The 25,791-nt window shown below is 36.3% G+C and overlaps 1 protein-coding gene across 1 annotated transcript; it reads left to right on the top strand.

Moving 5' to 3' along the window:
• Positions 1-3,711: 3,711 nt before the first annotated feature.
• LOC118828923 (olfactory receptor 4F4-like) lies at positions 3,712-4,650 on the top strand. Its single transcript, XM_036735815.1, has one exon. It carries the CDS (start codon positions 3,712-3,714, stop codon positions 4,648-4,650), a length of 939 nt encoding a protein of 312 aa, XP_036591710.1.
• The last annotated feature ends 21,141 nt before the right edge of the window (positions 4,651-25,791 follow it).

Genomic DNA, 25,791 nt, shown 5'->3' with positions numbered 1-25,791 from the left:
TTTTCCAGTTTCTCAATTTCTTCTGTCTTAGATTTGGTAAAAAACAAACAAACAAAAAACAAAAACCAAAACAAAAACAAAATTTTACTCTTCCATATGCATCAGTATCCATAAGGCCAGCCTAGATTAAGGAAAAATCTTAAAGAGGGAATATTTTAAGAGAAACTTAGTGGTATTGATTTCAATATTCTTTCAATATTTCCAATTATTTTCAATATTTCAATATTCCATAGTAGCATGGATTTTAGTATTTTTGTAGCTCGATTATTGGAAATGGAGTTAGAAAATACTGTCGAGAAATTTTAGCAACATTTGATCAATAAACATTTGTTAAGTGCCTACTATGTGCCAGGCTGCTGTGCTGAGCAGTAAAACCTCTACGGGACTTGTTTTAAGGAATAAATGACAATGGTTAAATATTCCAAATCATAAATATTATGAGTCCCCAAATAACTTGAAAACAATGTTTTCTTAATTAAATTAAACATTGTTTCTCTAAAATCTATTTCTATTTTAATTTGCTGAGAATATTCTTTTTTTTTTCCATGGCTGGAGCATAGACAATTTTTTTTACCAAGGGGGAAGGCAGGGCAATTAGGTTTAAGTGACTTGCCCAATGTCACACAGCCATTAAGTGTGTCAAGTGTCTGAGATGGGATCTGGTCCTCCTCATTCCAGGGCCAGTGCTCTACTCACTGAGCCACCTAGGTGCCCCAGCACAGACAATTTTTGAATGTGCTTGTTGGAAGTATTGCAAATTATGATTGAGGATGAAACAATGAATTTGGGTGGGAAGAGCACTAAGTTAAGTAATAGGAAAATTGTATTGGAGTCCTAGACTCATCACTTTCTATGTGGTATTGGGCAAATCCCATCACTTCTCTGTGTCTTGGTTTCCACCCTGCAAAAGTAGTATTTAGAGAATTTGGATTAAGATTCCTTATAAAACCTCTAATTTTTTCCATCTCTAAAAGGCCATGATTCAGAATCTTCCCATTATGAAAACCTCTTATACCTTACATGATAAACATTTGTATGCAAAAGAATTTCTTTTTCTCAGGGGATTCATGTCCATGGGTACATGACCTCACAACATTGATTTTTAACTTAAAAATTCCTTCAACTTTTTATCAAGTGGAGAATATGTTTTTGGTGGGTTTTGAGGCCTCAGAGTAAGAACATTTCCCTGTTAGTCAGTGCAAAATTCCATCCCTCCCTCCAATGAACTCTCTTAATGGAAAGATGTTTATTTAACATAATGAAACAATCTTTTAAAAGTCTCAGACTGAATTACTTTAATCCTGTGAAAATGGTTTTTTGAATTAGTCATCTCACTTAAGCAAAAGACTGAAGATCCAGGGAAGAAGGTAGATGAGAGGGAGATGAAAAATCTTTCTGCCCTTTATCTTGAGAAATCATGCAAAAACTTTCAATCATCATGCCCTTTATCATTACAATCTGAGGAGATTATTGATAGTTCAATGAACAGAGATGGCACAATTTTCCAGTGCTTCTCATAACAGCTAAGAAACTTTCAATTAATCAATCACTCAATAGACATTTATTAATCATGTACTATGTACCAGACATTGTGTTAAGTGTGAAAGAGTTTCACTTGAATGAATTTGTTGACCTGATTTCAATCACCCGGGTCTTAAGAAAGAAAGCCTATTGGTGGCAAGGTTGGAAAAAGAGGTGATGGTAATAATGATGCAATGAAGTTAAAGTTGAGTAAAGACATAGGGTTCCAATAGTTCAGGAGGACATGGTTGAGCTCAATTTATCTTCTATGGATGCTTAGGCAGCTTTTTTTCTTTTTGTTTCAGAACATCTGTGATTTAATTGGTATAGGAACTCCCCCTCCTCAAAAAGAGTATAGATTGGCGTTTGCCTGCAGTTTATAGTCTTAGAGCATTTCCTGAAACACTGATAGATGAAATGACTTGAAGTAATAACTCTCAAATTTGTCTGCAGTGAAAACATGTAGTCATTAGATCTTAGGGTGCTGAATACTGTCTACTTCTGAATGAAAAGTTTAATCCATTTCACTGGGCAATTACTGCACACCTCCTTCTCTCACAGATCACAATATTGTCACAGGGTCATATGATTTGAATCGGAAGTAAACTTAAGATAATTTATTCAAACTTTATCATTTTAGAGCTAAAGAACCTGAGGACCGAGCCTATGTCACACAAATAGTAAGTAATAGAATTGGAGTTTTGAGCTCCTTGATTTCTGAAACTTTCTATTTATATCAAACTGCCATTGAATTAGGTCAATTAATTCTCAGAAATTCATTTACTGATGTATTTTAGTTGTTGATTAGTCATATATTGAAAACATTTCAGGATCTTTATTCTGGTCAATCACTTAAAGATTATTTATTAAGTGCCTACTGGGAGCCAGACAAGTGGATTTAACTATTACCATGCTGAAGCCTCAGATCACATTTTAAAGTTCTTTGATTAAGATGTTGGATTAAATGATTTGTTTTGGATATGCATAGGAATCTCTTTGTAGCTTTTCTTGTCAAATCTGACGGTTGATTTCCCTTATTGGTCTGCAGTTTGAATCACAAAATCTTTGAATGTTAAATATGGGTGGGATATTTGAGACATGATCTACCTCAGGGATTTTCAACTGTTTATTTTTTTTAAGTCTTGGCTTTTTTAAGTATCCCTTGCCTTTTAGCAAAACTTCACATACTCTCTATTCAATATGAAAGGAAATAAATTCTAGAATCTGCCATGCATAAGTAAAATAAGATAAAATAAATATATTAATTATTCATAAAATTAAAGTTTATGGCTTTAAACTTAACATTAATAAAAATAAAACAATATTTTATTACATTCAGTGTAATAAAGTTGTTAAACATTTGTCAGAACACAGTTAAAAATTCATGTGAATGATGATTTTCTTTGTTGTTAACCAACTGTTTTGCTTTCAGTATAGTTTTTGAAAGAAATATCTGCTTATGATTTCTGGCCTTGTTTCTTTTTTGTCTTGGATTTGATTGAGAACAGGATTAATAATCCTGATTCAGAGAGATAATTTTTAAAAAATCTATTGAAAGCTTCATGGAGGACTTTTTTTAAATTAAGAATGGGATATTATTTTCCACGTTTATGCCAAACAGTTACCTTCATTGGTTGAATTACAATTTGGAGTCTTTGGTTATTGTAGGAAATGAATCAGATAAACCTTCACTTGGTGGAATTGTTTTTTGATATTTTTCTAGCTCATTATGAAAATGGCTTCTCATGAAGACCTCATTCGCTTAGTTTTGATCAGTTTTCCCTCAACTCTTTCTTTTTTTTCAAGAGTCTTCCCTTTTCCAGCTTTCCTCTACCTTTTTATCATTTCCTTTTAATCCATATCTTTTTTTTCAGTTAACACTATTACTTTTGGAATATTTCAGTAGAATAATATAGTTATCTTTTCAAATGTTCCACATAAGCCTTTGACCAGATGTTCCTTTTCCCTTGGGGTATTTGCATCTCACATAGTTTGGGAACCCCTCATCTCTCAAATCATATTGCCGTATATATCATTGCAAGACTGGTAAATGAAGATAAGATATAGTTTCATATTTATGGAGAAGAATGTTTATTTGTGTGTTAAAGGTATAGAATTAAGCTTTTTTACATTTTAATAGTAATTATTTTTCTCATTTTCTCCTGGAGGTTTATGGTAAAGATTGAATGGATGGCTGAACTAAATCATTCTTCAGTGTCTGAGTTTGTCCTGTTGGGACTTTGTGATTCATGGGAACTTCAGATTTTCTTTTTTATTTTGATCTTGGTGCTCTACCTGGTCATTGTTGTAGGTAATATCTTTATTGTGATTTTAGTTATCACTGACTCCCATCTCCATTCCCCCATGTACTTCCTGTTGGCCAACCTTTCTTTTGTTGATTTGTGGCTTTCCTCAGTCACTACTCCAAAGATGATCACAGACTTGCTCAAGGAAAATAAAACCATCTCCTTTGAGGGCTGCATGTGTCAGATCCTCTTTGTGCATTTTGTTGGGGGCGGTGAGATGGTGCTGCTTGTGGCCATGGCCTATGACCGCTATGTAGCCATATGCAAGCCACTCCACTACACAGTCATCATGAGCCAAAGAAGATGTATTTGCCTTGTAATGATCTCATGGACTATTGGATTTGTACACTCTATGAGTCAATTAGCTGTGATTATTGAGCTGCCTTTCTGTGGCCCTAGAGTAGTAAATAGTTTTTTCTGTGACATCCCACTGGTTATTGAGCTTGCCTGTATTGATTCCTATTCCCTGGGAATCTTGATGAATTCTGACAGTGGTATTCTTGCTATGACATGCTTCATTCTTTTAATGATCTCCTATATTTACATCCTTGTCACAGTCTGCCATTACTCTAAAGATGGAGCCACCAAGGCACTCTCCACTTGCACTGCTCATATCACAGTGGTAGTATTATTCTTTGGACCCTGCATCTTCATCTATGTATGGCCACTTAACATAACATCAGTGGACAAATTTCTTGCTGTGTTTTACTCAGTCATCACACCTCTCTTGAATCCAGCCATCTATACATTTAGAAACAAAGAGATGAAAGTTTCCCTCAGAAGATTTAAAAGTCAGTATGGCAGTTCTAGGTGGAATTTGTAAGAGCTTTGTATTTAACAGTTCCATATTTTATGCATGTCAGTGAATCTGAGATCAATGGCTGCAAGCATGTTACATTCAATTCCAGGTCAATGATTTGCAAACAAAAGTTGTATAAAAATTTGATAATATACAAAATTTGTGTTTTGATAATCAATTTAATAAATAATTTATTATGTTATTCTTGTTAGCATATTACTCATTACATTAAAATTTATAATAATTGAATATGTTGAATAAATGTTACTCTAGAAATTTAATACCTAAATCTCCATGAACAATGCTCCATAATGACTTGTTTTCAAGCCTCCAAAAGCATTCATATATCCTGATAGATCTTTAGATGACTACATTTATCTCTCATGTGGTCCCAGTGGTGTTGCTTTGGTGACTGCATTCATCCTGAAGCTCAACATAGAATGTAAGTTCCAGAGATTATTTTATTTTCACCTTTGTTCTTCTTGCAGTGAATCTACTGCTTGGTACACAGTGGACATTTAATAAATGTCTGTTGATTGGTAGATTGAGGTCTTGCACTTAACCTTTATAACAGATGGGATCTTGAACATTGTTGGTGATTATGATAAATTTGTCAAATTAAAGTGATTTTTGAATAATGGGAAAAAAGAACAGAATCACTGTCTTTTCCTTTTACAATCCTCTCTCACCTAAGAAGAAAATGCGACTTTTTAAGGGGGAGAAAAAAGGCAACATAAGAGGCAATAAGGAACGTACTGGTTGTAGATGTCATTTTAGAATGTTTTTCACCAGCTGTGAAGGAATTAAATGAAAATAAACCCTTATACTTCCTCTCTTAGTCCTTATAACTTCAAGCACATAATGTCTTACATTTGTTTTTTTTTAAATCCATTTGGCTATGATTATGGGTTGTCTGTAGTGTCTAGTCATCAAATACCCAATTTGAGAAAAGATCTGTTACTAGTACTTGTTTGGTTTAATTTCTTGATCTTTAAAGAAAAAATTATATATCACAATCAATTTATCCTGAGATTAAAATAAATGTATCATGATTGAATTATAAGAAATCATCATCATTATTTTACTAAGCTAAGCAAAATCATATGAATAGGAATGATATTGTCAGTAGCCTTTGATTCTAAAGGGCAAAAGATAAAAAAAACAGTGAAAGGGTTAACAACAACAAAAATAATGAATAACAAACAACAAATTCTAGGATTCATATATCATTTCAGTATTGGTAAAGTGCTGTTTGCAAACTTACATCATTTAGTAATCAAAATTACCTCATTTGGACCAAATAGTAACGAGAACATTTTCCCTAAAATAAAACTTTTGTGGGATCATATAATCTCATTGTCACTCCTTTTGTCTACACAAAACAGGATGTCAGGGGTTGAGAGAATTATGAACATTTTCTTGATTAATATAACCCTTTTTGTGTGACCAATTTTATCATAGCAAAGATCATATAAGTTTAGGAAATCGAAATTAGTTCATTTTAGGTTCCTTCATTCTAGGGGATATCCTATCTTCATCTCACTAAATTGATCTAGTCAGTTACAATGATTCTTACCCCTCAACTTGCCCTTCCTTGTAAATTGGTAGATATTCCCTGTCCTCCAGTCAGGGAAGAAATATTTGGAGGCAATGCTGCTCTATGTTGCCTGGCCTCGTTTCTTGATATAACTGAATATCTTCCTAGACTTGACATCAGGAAATCAGAGTTTAAGTCTTGCTTTATACACTTAGCTGTGTGATACTAGTTAAGTCAATTAACCTCTCAGACTCAATTTCTTCATTGGATAACTGGGAAAATAATAGCACCCATCTAACAGACTTGCTGTGAGTATTGACATAAATAAAGCTTTTTTTCCATACCTTAAATTGTTACATAAGTTTTATTCATCTTCATCATCATCATCATCATCATCATCATCATCATCATCATCTTTCACCTCACGTTTTTCTCATGAGACAACCCAAATACAGGATGTTCATTCCAGTTGCAAAAAACTCTTGTTGGATACCAAATGGGTTTGAACCAAGAAACATAAAACTATTTGAAACCTGGGAAGTCCTATTTCAAAGGTGGCTGTACAAAGCCTTTTTGCCTAAGAGTACCAGTCATTCATGATCTGAGATGGGAGTGGACTCAGCATAGATATACGGATATGTTTTACTGCTTCTCAATCTTCTGATTCCAATAGTTGGCTCTAAATTTCCATAGACACTTCTGATGCATCCCCCATTCCCACATCCTACTACCACTGAGGCAGTAAATACCCTAACTTGTTATCGATACTCATGCTGTCATCCTCATCTAGGTTAGTCCCAATCCTGATATGTTCTCCCCTTCAACTTTGTCCTCTGGAACCCTCATTTCATTTGCTAACAAACTTGGCATGCATTCTGATTATCCCTTCCCCTATTCTACCCTCCCTTCTATCACCCTGCTGCACCCCTCTTCCCCCTTACTTTCTTGTAGGGCAAGATAGAATTCTGTACCCCATTGCCTGTATATCTTATTTCCCAGTTGCATGTAAAAACAATTTTTAACATTTGTTTTTTAACCTTCAAGTTCCACATTCTCTCCTCTTTTCCCTCACCTCCCACCCTCATTGAGAAGACTAGCAGCTCAATATAGGTTATACTTGTGTAGTTATGCGAAACATTTCCATAATGGTCATATTGTGAAAGACTAATTATATTTCCCTCCATCCTATCCCCTCCCCCATTTATTCTATTTTCTCCTTTGACCCTGTCCCTTTTCCAAAGTGTTTGCTTATGACTACCCCCTCTCCCAATCTGTCCTCCCTTCTATCATTCCTCCTCTCTTATCCCCTTCTCTCTACTTTCCTGTAGGGTAAGATACCCAGTTGAGTGTGTATGTTATTCCCTCCTTAAGCTAAATCTGATGAGAGCAAGATTCACTCATTCCCTTTCACCTACCTCCTCTTTCCCTCCATTGTGACAGCTTTTTCTTGCCTATTTTGTGTGAGATAATTTATTCTTTCACTCCCTTTATCTTTGTCCCTATATATGCCTCTCTCAACCCTTCATTTTCTTATTTAGATATCACCCCTTCATATTCAACTCATCTTGTGCCCTCTGTCTATGTGTACACACACACACACACACACACACACACACACACACACACACACACATATTCCCACCAACTATCCTAACATTGAGAAAGGTCTCATGAGTTACAAATATCATCTTTCCATGTAGGAATGTAAAGAGTTCAACTTTAATAAGTCCATTATGATTTCTCTTTCCTGTTTACCTCTTCATGCTTCTCTTGGTTCTTATATTTGAACGGAAAATTTTCTGTTCAGCACTTGTATTTTCATCAAGAAAGCTTGAAAGTCCTCTATTTTGTTGAATGTTAATTTTTCCCCCTGAAGTACTGTACTCAGTTTTGATAGTTAGGTGATTCTTGGCTTTCATCCAGAGTGACCTCTGGAATAATCATATTCCAAGCCCTTCATCCTTTGCGTTAGAAGCTGCTAGATCTTGTGTTATCTTGATTTTGTTTCCAAAGTACTTGAATTGTTTCTTTCTGGCTGCTTGCAATATTTTCTCTTGGGAAGTCTGGAATTTGGCTAAAATATTCCTAGGAGTTTTTCTTTTGGGATCATTTTCAAGAAGCCATTGGTGGATTCTTTCAATTTCTATTTTGCTCTATGGCTCTAGAATATCAGGGCAGTTCTCCTTGATAATTTCTTGAAAGATGATATCTAGGCTCTTTTTCTGATCATGGCTTTCAGGTAGTCCAATAATTTTTAAATTATCTCCCCTGGATCTATTTTACAGGTCAGTGGTTTTTCCAATGAGATACTTCACATTGTCTTCCATTTTTTAATTCTTTTGGTTCTTTTTTATAATTTCTTAATTTCTCCTAAAGTTATTAGCTCCCATTTGCTCCATTCTAATTTTTAGAGTATTATTTTCTTCAGTGAGCTTTTGGACCTCCTTTGCCATTTGACTAATCTGCTTTTTAAGTCATTCTTCTTCCCATTGGCTTTTTGGACCTCTTTTGCCATTTGGCTTAGTCTATTTTTTTAAGGTTTTATTTTCTCCAGTATTTTTTTGGTCTCCTTTCCCATTGGGTTAACTAGTTTTACGTGGTTTCTTGCATCACTCTTATTTCTCTTCCAATTTTTCCTCTACCTGTATTACTTGATTTTCAATTTTTTTGAGCTTGTCCTGGACTGAGACAAATTCTTGTTTTTCTTGGAGGCTTTGGAAGTAGGAGCTTTGACTTTGTTGTCTTCTTCTGGTTGCATATTTTGATCTTCTTTATCACCAAAGTAAGATTCTATAGTTTGATTTTTACACAGTTTGCTCATTTCCCTAGCCAATCACTTGGTGTTTGAGCTCTTTCTCAAGGTGGCACTCTGCTTCAAGAGTAGAGTGTGCTCTGTCCAAAGTTTCAGGGTCTTTATGCAGCTGCTGTCAGAGATACTTCTAGGCACTTGCAAATTTTCAGTTCTTCTAAGGTGGTATGATGAAAGGAGAGGTGTTCATTCCTTTCCTGGTCTGCGCTCTATCTGTGAGTGACCTAAAGCACTCTTTTCTTCCTTGGAACTGTGAGAAAAATTCCCTCTCCATACCCTCCACAAGCTTTGCCACACTAGGGCTCCTCCTCACCCCAGTACTGCCACCCAGGACTGTGACCTAGATCCAAGCAGGGCAATAGAAGAGAATTGCACCTTAGTGCTATCAAAGAGATCCCTGGAATCCCACTCTGATCAGTTGTTTGATACCCTCATTGCCTGTGAGCCTGGAAGTCTAGAAGCAGCCATTGCTGCTGCTGCCACCACCACCACTGCCACCTCCACCACCCCAGGGCTTGGGTCAGACCATGCTCTTCTTTCACCCAGGTCCAACAGGGTTTCCCCACAGACCTTCTACTTTGTCTTTTGAGTTTGTGTGTTGAGAAGTCTGAAAACAGCTACAACTTCCCGTGATTCAATCCCCTGAGATCTGCTCTGGCCTAGTCTGGGCTGTGTCTTCCCCTACTGGACTGTGCTCCTCTCCCTGCCTAGTGAGATAGAGCTTTTCTGTCTGCCTTCCAGGTTGTCTTGGGCTGGAGATTTGTTTCACTCTGCCATTTTGTGGGTTCTGTAGCTCTAGAATTTGTTTAGAGTCATTTTTACAGGTAATTAGAGGGGTTTTGGTTTGAGCTCAAGCAAGTCCTTGCTTTCACTCTGACATATTGGCTCCACCCCCAGTAGTGTATATTCTACTGGCAATATTCAAGGGCATTGCCATTGAGCATCTGGCAAAATGGACTTCATGCTATGATATGAACTCTTTGGTCCATCATTCATGGTATCTTATTTACCATGGAGGATCTAGTACCAAAAATGCCCACATATTTGTCAGGAAAGGAGTGGTCTTAAGCAGTAGGATCTGATTAATTTTTCAATGCCTCAAGTGACCAATCAGGGACCTAGAAAGCTTCTGTCATAGAAGATCCATAAATCTAACAAAACCGATCAATATATTAAAAAATCTGAGGCAGACTTCCAGTGGCAGAGTCAAGATACAGGAGTAAAAGAAGCACTCAGGCTCTCTCAACATTGCCTTTTCAACAACTTTAAAGTAATGCATCAAATCAAATATTGGATTGACAGAGACAACAAAAGGTCAGGGTGAGATATTCTTCTGGCCCAAGACAGCTTAGGAGGTCAGAAAGAAAGATCTGTGACATGAGGTTAGGGGCAGGCCTAGATCCTAAGTGTATGCAACAATAACTGTCAGACTCAGTGGTGGCAATAGAAGCAGCAACAGCTTTGGGAGCTCTCAAGTCTGAGATGGTAAGGGGACCTAGTATAATGTCAATCACAGCAGCACACCTGAGGAGTGTTGCTGTGCATAATTTCAAGGGTCTAATTGCATAGTATAAAGAATTCTCTTTTCAGCAATAAACTAAAGGATAACATTCATAACAACAAGCTTAAACAAAATATATCATCTAATATATATGTCTATATATCATAACACTCAGTAGGTCATATGGTGCATCACATATATCATTGGATTCAGGAGTATTCCCCAAAATACTCATTTACACAATCAGGGGTCCCAGGCTAAGGTCTTCCCTAGCACAACACATCCCTAAGACATAGCAGAAAGTACCACACCATCCACCTCTAGGTCACAGCAAGAACATCACACTACACAGCATATATCATTGCATCCCAAAAAGCAGGGAGTACTAGGCTAGGGTATTTTTTAACACAATACATCCTTCAGGGGGAGCAGAAAATACCACAGCATCTACCCCTAGGTCACAGTAAGAACAATCTCCTCAATCAATACCAAGCATCCAAACAAAGTCCTCTTTCATTTTGACACGAGGTGACTTCCAAGTCCCATATCTCATCCTCTGTGGGCTGACTACTCCCGATTCTCACCTGAATTCACACTAATATACTGTTGGTGTAGTTGTTTAGTGATTCAAACACTCTGTGGAACAATTTGGAAGTAAATCCAAAGACCTGTAAAATCATGTATAGCATGAAGCGGTTGGGCCAAAACTGAAAGGAAGCTCAGCTATGGATGCGTCTGATGCTGAAAGGAAAGTTTGATGCTTTAGAGGTCAATAATGCATAGAAATCTGGAATGTAAGATTTATGAATCAAGGTAAGCTGGATGTGGTCAAACAGGAGATGCAAAGATTAAACATCAACATCTTGGGTGTTAGTGAACTTAAATGGACAGAAATGGGTGAATTTAATTCAGGTTATCATTGCATATACTATTACGGGCAACAACAACTTAGAACAAATAGACAAGCCCTCACAGTGAATAAAAGGATAAGAAAAACAGTCCTGGGGTATAATCTCAAAAATCAAAGAACGATATCCATTTCCATCCAAGGGAAATCATTCAGTATCATAGTAATACGTTAGTTAGCATTATTCTTACACCTCAACTTGCCCTTTCTTGTAAATTGGTAAATCTTCCCCATCATCCAATCAGGGAACTATCTGGGGGCAATGCTGTTCTGAATACATTGCTTGGCCTCTTTCCTGAGTCTTCTTTCTTGATATAACTTGATGTCCTCCTAGACTTGGTGTCAGGAAGATGTGGGAGACTAGTTAAGTCCAGTAACCTCTCAGACTCAATTTCTTCGGTGGGTAACAGGCAAAATAATACCACCAACCTCACAGGGTTGCTATGGGGATCAAATGAATTGTCATAAGTAAAGCTTTTTTGCATACTTTAGATTGCTACATAAGTGCTGTTCTTCATCATCGTCATCATCATCATCATCATCATCATCATCATCATCATCATCATCTTTCACCTCACATTTTTCTCATGAGACAACCCAAATAAAGGATTATCATTCCAGTTGTGAAAACTGTTGTTGGAGACCATACGGGTTTGAACTAAGGAATATAAAATAATTCCAAGCCTGGAAAGTCATTTTTAAAGGTGACTGGATAAGACCTTTCTGTCTTAGAGTCCCATCCATGAATGATCTGAGATGGGAGTGGAATCTGTATAGATATATTGATATACTTTACTGATTCTCAGATTTCTGCTTACAATAGCTGGTTCTAGATTTCCATGGACACTTTTTTCTCCCTTCACATAAGGTTTAATTCCTCAAGGACTCTGCTTGGCACACTGTAGATGATTACTAATTGCTTGACTGACTCTCTGCTGTTCCTAGATCAGACCACAAGACTAATCTAGTAATGCTTCTTTAAAAGAATTTTCAGACACTCAGGATTTGGCTATCCTGCTCCACTATTCTCCCCTGAAGGTAAACCTCTCAAGGGTCCTCAGATCAGTCCCTGGGAGGCATGGACGATGGAGGTTCTGCATCCTGGTGGCCTTAGAGATCAGTGTCGCTTTTGGAATGTGCTCCATCTGTGGCATATACAGGAAGCGGTTAATAAATGCTCACTGGCTAGAATCTATTGACAGCTCTCTGGTCATACCCTCTAAAAATCATCAAATGCTAAGGGGGGGCAGGCTTTCTTGTGGCTGGAAAGGCCTGAGGTGACCATCTAATCACAGAGGAGGAAAGGACTGGGCATTCCCATATCCTGCTGCCACAGAGGCAATAAGTATCCTAACTTGTTACCACTACTTATGCTCTCATCTTCTTCCAGGTCAGTCCCAATCCTGGGCCTCCTCTTTTTTCCCTTCAACTCTGTTCTCTGGAACCATTGTCTCTTTTGCTAACATAGTTTTGTCCATGTAATCCTCTTTGGTTAAAATTAGTGTCCTGGAGTAACTGAGGTGGAGCCAAGATGGCGGCTGGTAAGCAGGGACTAGAGTGAGCTCTGTACCAAGTCCCTCCAAAAACCTATAAAAAATGGCTCTGAAACAATTCTAGAACGGCAGAACCCACAGAACAGCAGAGGGAAGCAGGGCTCCAGCCCAGGACAGCCTGGATGGTCTCTGGGTGAGGTCTATTACACACGGAGCTGGGAGCTGGGAGCTGGGAGCTGGGAGCGGAGTGGAGCAGAGCCCAGCCTGAGTGGCGTGGAACAACCGAACTTGGAGTCCAGTGGATGGGGCCCCTAGCACCCTGAATATGTGAGCTGCGGCAGTTACCAGACCCCCTCAACCCACAAACACCAAAGACTGCAGAGAAGGTTAGTGGGAAAAGCTGCGGGAGTGGAAGGAGTTTGCGGTTCCCAGGCCCGGGGGCAGCGGAGGTGGGGCAGCTACGGCTGTTGTTGCTTCCAGCCACAGGTCCACCGGCTGGGAGGAATTAAGTGGCGGATCAGAGCAGGAGTGCACAGCCTGCTGAAGATCTAAGCCCAGCCTGTGCTGGGGGTTCTTGGGGAAGGAGTAGTGCTGGTGTGACAGAGCTGGCACCTCCCCCCCAAACATGGAACATAGAACTCATTAGTCTACAAGCAGTCAAAACCCACTGAAAAACTCAACGGTCAAGTTAGTTGGCTGGGAATATGGCCAGGCAGCGAAAGCACACCCAGATTCAGTCTCAGACTTTGGATTCTTTCTTTGGTGACAAAGAAGACCAAAACATACAGCCTAAAGAAGACAACAAAGTCATAGAGCCTACAACAAAAGCCTCCAAGAAAAACATGAACTGGTCCCAGGACATGGAAGAGCTCAAAAAGGATTTGGAAAAGCAAGTTAGAGAAGTAGAGGAAAAATTGGGAAGAGAAATGAGAAGGATGCAAGAAAACCATGAAAAACAAGTCAATGACTTGCTAAAGGAGACCCAAAAAATACTGAAAAATACACTGAAGAAAACAACACTTTAAAAAATAGATTAACTCAAATGTCAAAAGAGCTCCAAAAAGCCAATGAGGAGAAGAATGCCTTGAAAGACAGAATTAGCCAAATGGAAAAGGAGGTCCAAAAGACCACTGAAGAAAATACTACTTTAAAAATTAGATTGGAGCAAGTGGAAGCTAGTGACTTTATGAGAAATCAAGATATTATAACACAGAACCAAAGGAATGAAAAAATGGAAGACAATGTCAAATATCTCCTTGGAAAAACCACTGACCTGGAAAATAGATCCAGGAGAGATAACTTAAAAATTATTGGACTACCTGAAAGCCATGATCAAAAAAAGAGCCTAGATATCATCTTTCAAGAAATTATCAAGGAGAACTGCCCTGATATTCTAGAGCCACAGGGCAAAATAGAAATTGAAAGAATCCACCGATCGCCTCCTCAAATAAATCCCAAAAAGATATCTCCTAGGAATGTTGTCGCCAAATTCCAGAGCTCCCAGATCAAGGTGAAAATACTGCAAGCCGCCAGAAAAAAACAATTTTAGTATTGTGGAAACAAAATCAGAATAATTCAAGATCTGGCAGGCTCTATATTAAGAGATTGAAGGGCTTGGAATAGGATATTCCGGAGGTCAATGGAGCTAAGATTAAAACCAAGAATCACCTACCCAGCAAAACTGAGTATCATGCTCCAAGGCAAAATATGGATTTTTAATAAAATAGAGAACTTGCAAGCTTTCTCAGTGAAAAGACCAGAGCTGAATAGAAAATTTGACTTTCAAACACAAGAATCAAGAGAAGCATGAAAAGGTAATCAAGAAAAAGAACAAGAAAGAGAAATTGCAAGGGACTTGCTAAAGTTGAACTGTTTTGTTTACATTCCTACAAGGAAAAATGATGTGTATGATTCATGAGACTGCAGTATTAGGGTACCTGAAGGGAATATGCATATATGTGTATATATATATATATATATATATATATATATATATATATATATATATACACATATATGCATATTCATATGCATATGTATATGTGAATGTGTATGTATGTATATATGTACTTGTGTGTGTGTGTGTATATATATATATATATATGTATATATATATATATATATATATATATAAAGAGAGGGAGCAGACACAGAGTGAGTTGAAGATGAAGGGAAGATATCTAAAAGATATGCATATGCATATGTATATGTGAATGTGTATGTATGTATATATGTACTTGTGTGTGTGTGTGTATATATATATATATATATGTATATATATATATATATATATATATATATAAAGAGAGGGAGCAGACACAGAGTGAGTTGAAGATGAAGGGAAGATATCTAAAAGAAATAAAATCAAATTAAGGGACAAGAGAGGAATATATTGAGAGAGAGAGAGATAGGGAGAGATAGAATGGTGTGGATTATCTCACATAAAGGTGGCAAGAGGAAGCAGCTCTGTGGGAGGAAGGGAAAGGGCAGGTGAGGAGGTGAGGGGGGAATGAGTGAATCTTGCTCTCAACAGATTTGGCCTGAGGAGGCAATATCATACTTACTCAATTGGGTATCTTACCCCACAGGAAAGAAGATGGAAGAAGATAAAAAAGGGGGGGATGATGGAGGGGAGGACAGATGGGGGTGGAGGTAACCAAAAACAAACACTTTCGAAAGGGGACAGGGTCAAGGGAGATAATTCAATAAAGGGGGATGGGTTGGGAAGGAGCAAAATATAGTTAGTCTTTCACAACATGAGTATTGTGGAAGCATTATATATAATGATACACATATGGCCTATGTTGAATTGCCTGACTTCTTAGGGAGGGTGGGTGGGAAGGGAAGAGGAGACAGAATTCGGAACTCAAAGTTTTGAAAACAGATGTTCAAAAACCAAAAAAAAAGTTTTTGCATGCAACTAGAAAATAAGATACACAGGCAGTGGGGCGTAGAAATTTATCTTGCCCTACAAGAAAGAAAGGGAAAAGGGGATGGGAAGGGAGTTGGGTGACAGAAGGGAGGGCTGACTGGGGAAAAGGGCAACCAGAATATACGCCATCTTGGAGTGGGGGAGAGGGTAGAAATGGGGAGAAAATTTGTAATCCAAACTCTTTTGAAAATCAATGCTGGAAACTAAATATATTAGTTAAATAAATTTTTTAAAAAAGAGAAAAAAAATAGACTAACTCAAGTGGCAAAAGAGCTCCAAAAAGCCAATGAGGAGAAGAATACTTTGAAAGGCAGAATTAGCCAAATGGAAAAGGATGTCCAAAAGACCACTGAAGAAAATACTACCTTAAAAATTAGATTGGAGCAAGTGGAATCTGGTGACTTTATGAGAAATCAGGAAATTATAAAACAGAACCAAAGGAATGAAAAAAAAATGGAAGACAATGTCAAATATCTCATTGGAAAAACCACTGACCTGGAAAATAGATCCAGGAGAGATAATTTAAAAATTATTGGACTACCTGAAAGCCATGATCAAAAAAAGAGCCTAGATACCATCTTTCAAGCAATTTTCAAGGAGAACTGCCCTGGCATTCTAGAGCCAGAGGGTAAAATAGAAATTGAAAGATCCACTAATTGCTTCCTGAAAAAGATCCCAAGAAGAAATCTCCTAGGAATATTGTGGCCAAATTACAGAGCTCCCAGATCAAGGAAAAAATACTGCAAGCAGCCAGAAAGAAACAATTTGAGTACTGTGGAAATACTATCAGGATAACAGAAGATCTAGTAGCTTCTACATTAAGTGATCAAGAGAGTTGGAATATGATACTCTGGAGGTTAAAGGAGGTAGGAGTAAAATCAAGAATCACCTACCCAGCAAAACTGAGTATAATGCTGCAAGGCAAAATATGGATTTTCAGCAAAATAGAGGACTTTCAAGTTTTCTCAGTGAAAAGACTAGAGCTGAATAGAAAATTTGGCTTCCAAACACAAGAATCAAGAGAAGCATGAAAAGGTAATGAAGAAAGAGAAATCATAATGGGTTTACTAAAGTTGAATTGTTATGCTTACATTCTTACAGAGAAAGATGATGTCGGTAATTCATGAGACCTCAGTATTAGGGTAGATGAAGGGCATATCGACAGAGGGCACAGGGTGAGTTGAATATGAAGGGATGATATCTAAAAAAATAAAATCAAATTAAGGTATGAGAGAGGAATATATTGAGAGAGGGAGAAAAGGTGTCATGGAATGGGGTAAATTATCTCACACAAAAGTGACAAGAAAAAGCAGTTCTGTTGGAAGGGAAGAGGGAGCAGGTGAGGGGGAATGAGTGAATCTGGCTCTCATCACATTTGACTTGAGGAGGCAATAACATACACACTCAAGTGGGTATCTTACCCCACATGAAAGTAGGGGGAAGGACATAAAAAAGGGGTTTAATAGAAAGGAGGGTAGATGGAGGAAGAATTAATCAAAAGCCAACCCTTTTGAAAAGGGACAGTGTCAAGTGAGAAAATTGAATAAAGGGGGACAGCATAGGAGGGAGGGAAATATAGTTAGTCTTTCACAATATGACTATTTATGGGAGTGTTTTGCATAGTGATACATGTGAGGCCTTTATTGAATTGCTCGCCTTATTAGGAAGAGTGGGAGAAGGGAGAGAGAATTTGAAGCTCAAAGTTTTAAAAGCAGATGCTTAATAAAAAGGTTGTTTTTCATGCAATGGGAAAATAAGATATACAGGCAATGGGGCATAGAAATCTATCTTGCCGTACAAGAAAGTAAGGGGAAAAGGAATGGGGGGAAGGGAAAGGGTTGGTGATAGAAGGGAGAGCTGACTAGGGAATGGGACAATCAGAATATATGCCATCTTGGAGTGGGGTGAGCATAGAAATGGGGAGAGAATTTGTAATTCAAAATCTTGTGGAAATCAGTGATGAAAACTAAAAAAAATCAAATAAAAAATAAAAAATTAAAAAAAATTGAAAGAGCTTAGAGAAAAAGAGCCAATTAAACAGAACTGACAAAAAATCTGACATTCAGAAATCCATAAGGAAATTATATAATCTATGAGAGTGATAACCATTCCCCAATGAATAAATAACAAAAGGATAACTAATAATTTAAGCAGGAAATTGCAAATAATTGCCAAATAATTAGATAAAATGGGATTAAAACTCTAATAATCAAATGCAGGGTCAAACAATTTTTGAAATACTGCCTTACACTCATCAACTGGGAAAAAGCTTTAAGTTGCAAAATTTACTCCTGGACAGATGCTTGGTAAAACCAACATGCTATCATATTCTATGGGAGATCTATGCAATAAAATCTTTTGGGGGGGCACTCAAATAATGTACCTTTAGGGTACATGATCATTTTTTTTATATGGAGTATCCTAAAGCTAATACTAACAAATATTTAAGACCTGTTTGTGGAGATATATTGCTTGCTTTATGGTGATGGAAGAAATCTAAGAGCAATCTTGGTATCCAGTGACAAGAGAATGGCAGAATAGATTGTGGTTTCCACAATGTAATGGAATATTACTGTAAGATTTAAGATGCTAAATATGAATATACAAAATAAATATGAAATGACTCATGAGAAATGAAAAAAAAGAAATTCAATTCGAGCAGTGTTGGTGGAGGTATAGATTGATCCAGTCATTCTGGAGAGAAATTTGGAACTATACACAAAGTCCTATAAATCTGTGCATACCCTTTGATTCAGCAATACCACTACTAGGTCTGTAGCCCAAAGATATCATAAAAAAGGAAAAGGATCCACATCTACACAAATATCTATAGTAGGTTTTTTGTGGTGGTGAAGAATTAAAAATTCAGAGGATGTCCATCAACTGGGGAATGGTTGAACACCTTGTGGTATATGAATGTAATGGAATACTATTGTGCTGTAAGAAATGATGAGCAGGCCAATTTCAGAAAAACCTGGAAAGACATGAACTGATGCTGAGAGAAGTGAGCAGAACCAGGAGAACATTATACATAGTAATAGCAACATTGTGTGGTGACCAGCTTTGATAGACTTAGCTCTCCTCGGCAATACAATGATTTAAGTCAATTCCAAAAGATTCATGATGGAAAATGTTATCCACATCCAGAGAAAGCACTATGGACTCTGAATGCAGATAAAAGAATGCCATTTTCTCTTTTTTTCTTTCCTGTGATTTTTCCTTTTTGTTCTGATTCTTCTTTCACAATATGACTAATGTGAAAATATATTTAATATGATTGTACATGTATACCTATATTAGATTGCTTGTCTTCTTGGGGAGGGGGTAGGGAAGAAAAGGAGAAAAAATTTGAAATCAAAATCTCATAAAAGTGAATGTTGAAAATTATCTTTACATATAATTGGAAAAAAATAAAATACTATTAAGTGGAAAAAATAAAATTAAAAAAGAAAGGAGACAAAATAAGGTCAATTTGACAGCCAAGTGGATCATAGACAGAAATGAGAATGGACTTAAGAAATGGAGATCAACCATCTGACTAATGCAGTAGTCTTGGTGATGAGGGCCTGTATCAGTGTAGTGAACCTTTTCTGGAGCAAGTCCAAATGGATAACATACCTGCTCTTTTGGTGTAACTTACCATCTACTTTAATGACTGGACAATTCTTTGCTTTGAAGTCTAGGAAAAACCAGCAACATTCTTTAATAATTCTCTGTGGGATTTACTCTCTAGTCTGCCAGACTCATTATCTGAAGATATTTCCTGTATTTTTTTCTGCCTGAGAATAACTTCATATATGTCTTTACTACTGGGGCCACAACAAAAAAAATCTATATGGCAAGAATCTTGATGTGTCCTTGTCTCATTGAAGAAGCTGATTCTCAAGGTGTTATTCTAACTGGTAGGTTGAATGGCCAACACAGAAATATTGAGAATCTTATATTTCCACCAAAGAACACATTGATTTCTACATAGATATGATAATTGTATGAAAAAGATGGAATATTCCCAATAGAAAATGAATATAAGGCCATAGGTATAGTCAGCTATTTACCTGGAAGGTAATTCTTGAGCCTGTGAGAATTAGTAGATCCATTCTATCACTAACAGGTCTTTTTCACTCATCTTCTTGATTAAATTGGAGGATTTATATTATGAATGGAAAACATTAGATTACATATATTCAATTAGCACATAGCAAGTAAAAGGGAGAACATGGTTTGAAATACTTCTAAAAAGTCCACTAGGTAATGCAATGGATAGATTGTTAAATGTGGAGTTAGAATGTATTAAGTTTCAATCCTGCCTAAGATAATTACTAGCTGTGTGACCCTTGACAAATTACTTAATTAACTTCTCCAAACCTCTGTTTTCTAATCTTTTAAATGAGGGGACTGGAGTTTGCTCTTATGGTTCCTTCAGTCTTTAAAATGATGATCCTATGAACAATTTACAATTGAAGGGAAAGGGCAAGAGAACTCAGAATATATCTGTAAAGTAAGAATAGGACTTTCCCTGATTCTTATATGGTATGTTCAATACCAACTAATAAAACCTGAGATCTGGAATTGGGAAGATAGGTAGGAATGGTTTTGGCTCTTTATTTTATTAGGGCTTTACTGTCCCACTTTGATTGTTCAGTTACATTCAGAAAGTATTTATCTGTTAGAGTGCCCAAGAAGCTTCCTGTTTGTATAGTAAACCTGGTCCTTGTTGTTCACCAGCCCACATAGCTGACTCTTTTCTTTGAACTATTACCCTTCTGTCAATGGAGCACTAGTCAATGCTTAATTGTTTTCTAATTATAATTGTATACTAAAGTCTTATCTCTTCAACTAGGTCAAACTCTTCTGGATGTTAGGAAGTTTGCTTGGTATTATTTCTTTGGATTCTTATAGTACCTAGCCCTGTACTTTGCTTAGACATATGAAGATGCTAAGTAATAATAAATTGTTTTATTTATCAGATAACTTCCCACTTCCAGATATCATTGAAGACTAGAGGCTGTATGATACCGTGGCATTGGTGCTAAGATGACTTAAGTTCATATCCTGTCTCTGGCACAAACTAGATGTATGCAAATTGTTTAACTTTTCAGTGCCACCGGCAGCTTTCTAAAACTATCAGTTACAGATTGATTGGTGACTGGTATTGATAGAAGTAGTTGCCACAATGAAAAGATCCTATACCAATAAAATCACAGATACAAAGCAAAAATTTGAATAAATGATTGAGGCTGTGTCTTACTAATGCCGAACCATATAATAAAATTTGTCAGTTCAATGGGGAATAAAAAAACAATCAAATCATTCAGCTTCCTTTAGGACATTTTACTTTCTCTCCTTCTCCATTCCTAACCAGTCTTCCCTGCCCTCAACCCCCCACCAAAACAAAACAAAACAAAATCCAAACCTAGTACATAGTTCGGGAGGCAGGCAACTAGCTTTTACTTATTTTTTTCCTATTCTTTTTTTAAAAAATTAAAACATTTTCATTTAAAGTTTCAAGTTCCAAACTTGTATCCCTCTCTCCTTCCCCTCCTTCCTTCCTGAGGTAGGTAATCAGATATAGATTATAGATGTGCAATTATGTAAAACATTTCCATGTTAGTCATTTTGTACAACAAGACTAATAAAAGGTGAAAAAAGTAAGTGAAAAATAGCATGCTTTAGTCTGTATTCAATGAATGTCAGTTCTTTCTCTGGAGGCAGATACTATGCTTCATCATTTATTCTTCAAGATTGTCTTTGATCATTGTATTCCTGAGAATAGCTAAGTCATTCACAATTCTTCACTGAATTGTGATGCTGTTACTATGTACAATATTCTTCTGATTCTGTTCATGTCACTATGCCTCAGTTCATGTAAGTCTTTCCAGGTTTTTCTGAAATCATCCTGCTTGTCATTTCTTACAACACAATAATATTCCATTAAAATTATATACCACAACTTAATTAGCCATTCCCCAATTAATGGGCACCCCTTGGATTTCCAATTCTTAGCCACCACAAAAAGAGCCGCTATGTTTATGTACAAATAGTTTCTTTTCCCTATTTTTGGGATGCAGATCTTTTAGTGTTGGATCAAAAGTTATGCACAGTTTTATAGCCTTTTGGCTTTGTGAGTTGAACAAATTTCCCTGTCATGTGTGAAACAGTTTTTCATATTATTATTTTACTATGATTGTTATTTCTGGATTAGATCTGTTTGAAAGGCATAAGAGATTCCTGATGAAAATCTCCATCTAACAATGCAAATGGATACCTGATGTATAAATTATGGTTTTAGAAAGTTTCCATGGGACACTGAGAGGTTAAATGACATGTGAAGGGTCAAATATTCAATATGCATCAGAGGCAAACTTTGAACCCCAGAAGACTTTGAGGTTGGTTCTTTACTAATTACAGAACATTTTTCTTATTTTATTAATATTATTAATACAATTGTGTGTAATTGATGGAGCACAGTTTTTTAGGCTTTGTTAAAATATGTGAAGAAGTAATCTGTAAATAAGAAGTTAATCACAGTAAAGATAATTTCAGCAATAATCCCTTAGAGAAAAGTTTAAATTATGCTTTCATCTGTGTGCTTTCACTACCAAAGTAGGTGGGATATGGGGTGCTGAGTGTGAAGTCAAGAGGACCCTAGTTCAAACTTAGTGACCTTGGGCAAGTTATTTAATCTCTTTTGTTTCGGTTTCTTCATCTTTACTATTAGGATAATAATAGCATATACCTCATAGGATTGAGAAAAAGAGAACATTGAATGATGTAGTATGTGTGAAATGCTTTGAAAAGCTTAAAGTGTTTACAGTAGTAGTACTCATCATTGTGATAGTGTAGCAGCAGCAGCAGCAGCAGCAGCAGCAGCAGTAGTAATAGTAGTAATTTGAATGGTGTGGCCAGACCTTTGTGGGAATATTCTTGGAAATAATTGTATCACTTACTATTTAACCTCCCTGATGGACAATCCCAGGTTAAAAAGACTAAACATTTTCTCCTTTCAGTTGTATGGAAAGAGTTATTCAGGGTTGAGTCAAAGGCTATTATTTTCCCCAGAAGTCTTATGGAAAAAAAAGTAAATTCAACACCTACTTAATACAATTATATCCCATTTCTTCTCACCCAGGAGACCTGTGGAAAACCAGTCTTCATCATTACCTAAAATTCTTTTCAAAAAAAAATTAAAATCTACTTTAAAACCTAAGAAACTGATAGTAGTAAGTCATTATCTTTATGGGTAAATGTCTTGCAAGTAAAAATCTATTCATTTTCTCCTTCAACTCTTCTGCTGGGTTTTGGTAACACCACACATCTGAATGAAATCTAAAAGGAATATTTGTGCATCATAGACAAACTATTTTAGGATTATTTTTTTTTCATTTCTCTCCATTTTTGATACTAAGTTCGGCTTTACATTCATTCCTCTGCATTTATAGAATGACAATTTTGAAAAAGAAATAAAATACTACCTTCCCAAATAAAAATATTGCTCCACCTCTAAAGCCTGATTTCCATCTTCAACTTCTGTCTAAAGCAAAATGGATTTCACTAAAAATGCTATTGCTGTTATAAAATGTAATCTCCTTGAAGACAGGGACCATACAATTTTGACACCTACTACACAGGGGTTATGTAGCAAATGCTAAAGGTGATTGCTATAATGATGATCACAATGGCGATTAGGCAATGACTCATTATCCCTAATCTCCTTCTGTTTATGCTCTTTAAGATATCTTTTATCACATGGAAATTTCTTTGTGTGTAATTTTAACTTTTATGCTGCATTTTAAAAATAATTCAATAGAATTTTACTATCACCCATTTTAAAAATGTTTTCATTGATGTATGTTATTTTTAATATCACGATAGTTTCAAACAACATCCCTTCTCCTCCCCTTCTCAGAGAACTCTCCCATTTAACAAATAGTATTTTTAAAGGCAGAAAAGAAAGAGAAAAGAAATCAGCATAGCCTATCAATCAAAAAGAATCAAAATATTTTTCCAGAAAAAGTCTGAAAATATGTTTAATGTATGTCAGTTCTATCACTAACATCGAGTAAAGTGATTTTTACATGTATTACACATTTTGAGGCAATAAAATGTAGGTCGGTTGAGAGGGAGCTGGGAGGTTGGAGAATAGTGAGAAGTCACTAGCTGGTTTATCCTTTTCAAGCTGTGGCATACATGCTTTGTGGCATGGAAGGTTTGTGACATGCTAACATTTGCAATGTTTCGTAGTGAAATTGTCAGTATATAGAAGCATTGTGTTAGTTATGTTCTGGGTGCCATTTGATAAGCACACTTATTTTTTTCCAATTCTGTTTTCTCAAGTATTTTGTGTTTGGCAGAGATATTAGTAGGAATCACTTCAATTCTATACTTGCCTTGTGTTAGTCATTAAAATATTTTTGAGTGCAATGAGCTAACCTTTAAAGAGATGTGAATTTTGTTCTTCTAGCCAAGAAATGATGTGGACTTTATTTTAGTTGGATTTCTAGGTGAACCATGTAATCCTGGGCACCTGTCTTGTGCTACATCTCTTGCGTGTTAGACTACTAACTGAAAAGCAAAAATGGGATAAATGGAGTCTGAGCATGCTGACTTACTATTACTTTTGGTTGATGAGGAAGGATGCTATCAAAGTGAAATACAACAGAAAAGCATCTGTAGCTTAATTTTAGGTGAGTTAAATGAGCATAATTCTGCTTAGTAAAAAAAATAGTTTCCGATCATTCCTATTGGTGTGATTTTAGGTAAGTCATAATCTTGGGTTTCCTTTTCCTTACTTGCAAACTGAGGTTTTTACATTAAATGGACCTCTGAGTTGCCTTCAATACACACACACACACACATATAAAATCTCCAAAATTAAATTAGATTTATTTTAAAATATGTTATTGTGATTTTCATGAAAATGATGGGTGAGGGGGCACTTATAAATTGGGGAATGGATGACCAAATTTTGAAAAAGGAATATAATGGAGTACAATTGGCCTCAAAGAAATGATGAAAAAATAGTTTCACAGAAACATGGGACTGCTTTTATAGGATAGTAACAATTTATTGACAAATAATTTTTAAAGACTGAAGAACTCTTGATCTTGGAAGGCAGCCATGACCTAGAGACACCTACATATTAAAGTGTATCATTATCATTATTATTATTATTATTAGCAGTAGTAGTAGTAGTAGTAATAGTAGTAGTAATGGTAATAACAACTGGACTAAAAAGCAGCTGAACATCAAGTACTGAATAAGAACTGAAAATAATGGGTAGTGAAACTCTGCTTAAGTGTCTAAGTAACAGGAGATTTAGGTATCTAGGTACCCAGCTGATAAAGCTGAACTATAAGAAACAAGAATCACCAAATGTAGTCTGGGCAACAGTTAAAAAAACACCCTCCATGGTAAAACAAATTTCTTTGTCAGACGGGTTGTCTTATAGTTTCTTTGCTGAAAGAGGAACCAGTTCTAGGGTGTGGCATGCCTTATACCTGGAAGTGGAAGCAAATTGGTGATTGCAGGTGGTTAGAGTGGGAGGACTACAGAAATGGATTTTCTGACAAAAGAAGCACCTTTAACATCAGTTTAATTTAAAAAATCTATTGTTAATATAACTATCTGAGGAATTGTAGATATGGTTGTTCATTTTACTTGTTTCATAACTAAAGTTCTGTGTCCTAGCAACCTGAAGTCTAGAATGTGTATGATCTGCATCCTAAAACTAGATTGTAACTAAATTAAATGAGAAGTTGAAGTTTTTATCAATTGGCTAATAACTAGTGGAAAAGTCAGTTAGTGACTAATATGTAATTGGTTGGTGCCTGGTCACTTTCACGTATTCAAGATAAAGTGTAATGTGAACTTACCAAATCACATTTTCAGTGTTTTGTTTTAATTATTTCTCATTTTCTAACGATTGGTTTGTGAAAATGAATTAATTTTGACATTCCTTGTCTTAATTAAGAGGAGATTTTTTCGTA

Source organism: Trichosurus vulpecula, chromosome 8, assembly GCF_011100635.1.
Source record: "Trichosurus vulpecula isolate mTriVul1 chromosome 8, mTriVul1.pri, whole genome shotgun sequence".
Classification (NCBI taxonomy): Eukaryota; Metazoa; Chordata; class Mammalia; order Diprotodontia; family Phalangeridae; genus Trichosurus; species Trichosurus vulpecula.
This window is presented reverse-complemented; position numbering and strand designations above follow the sequence as displayed.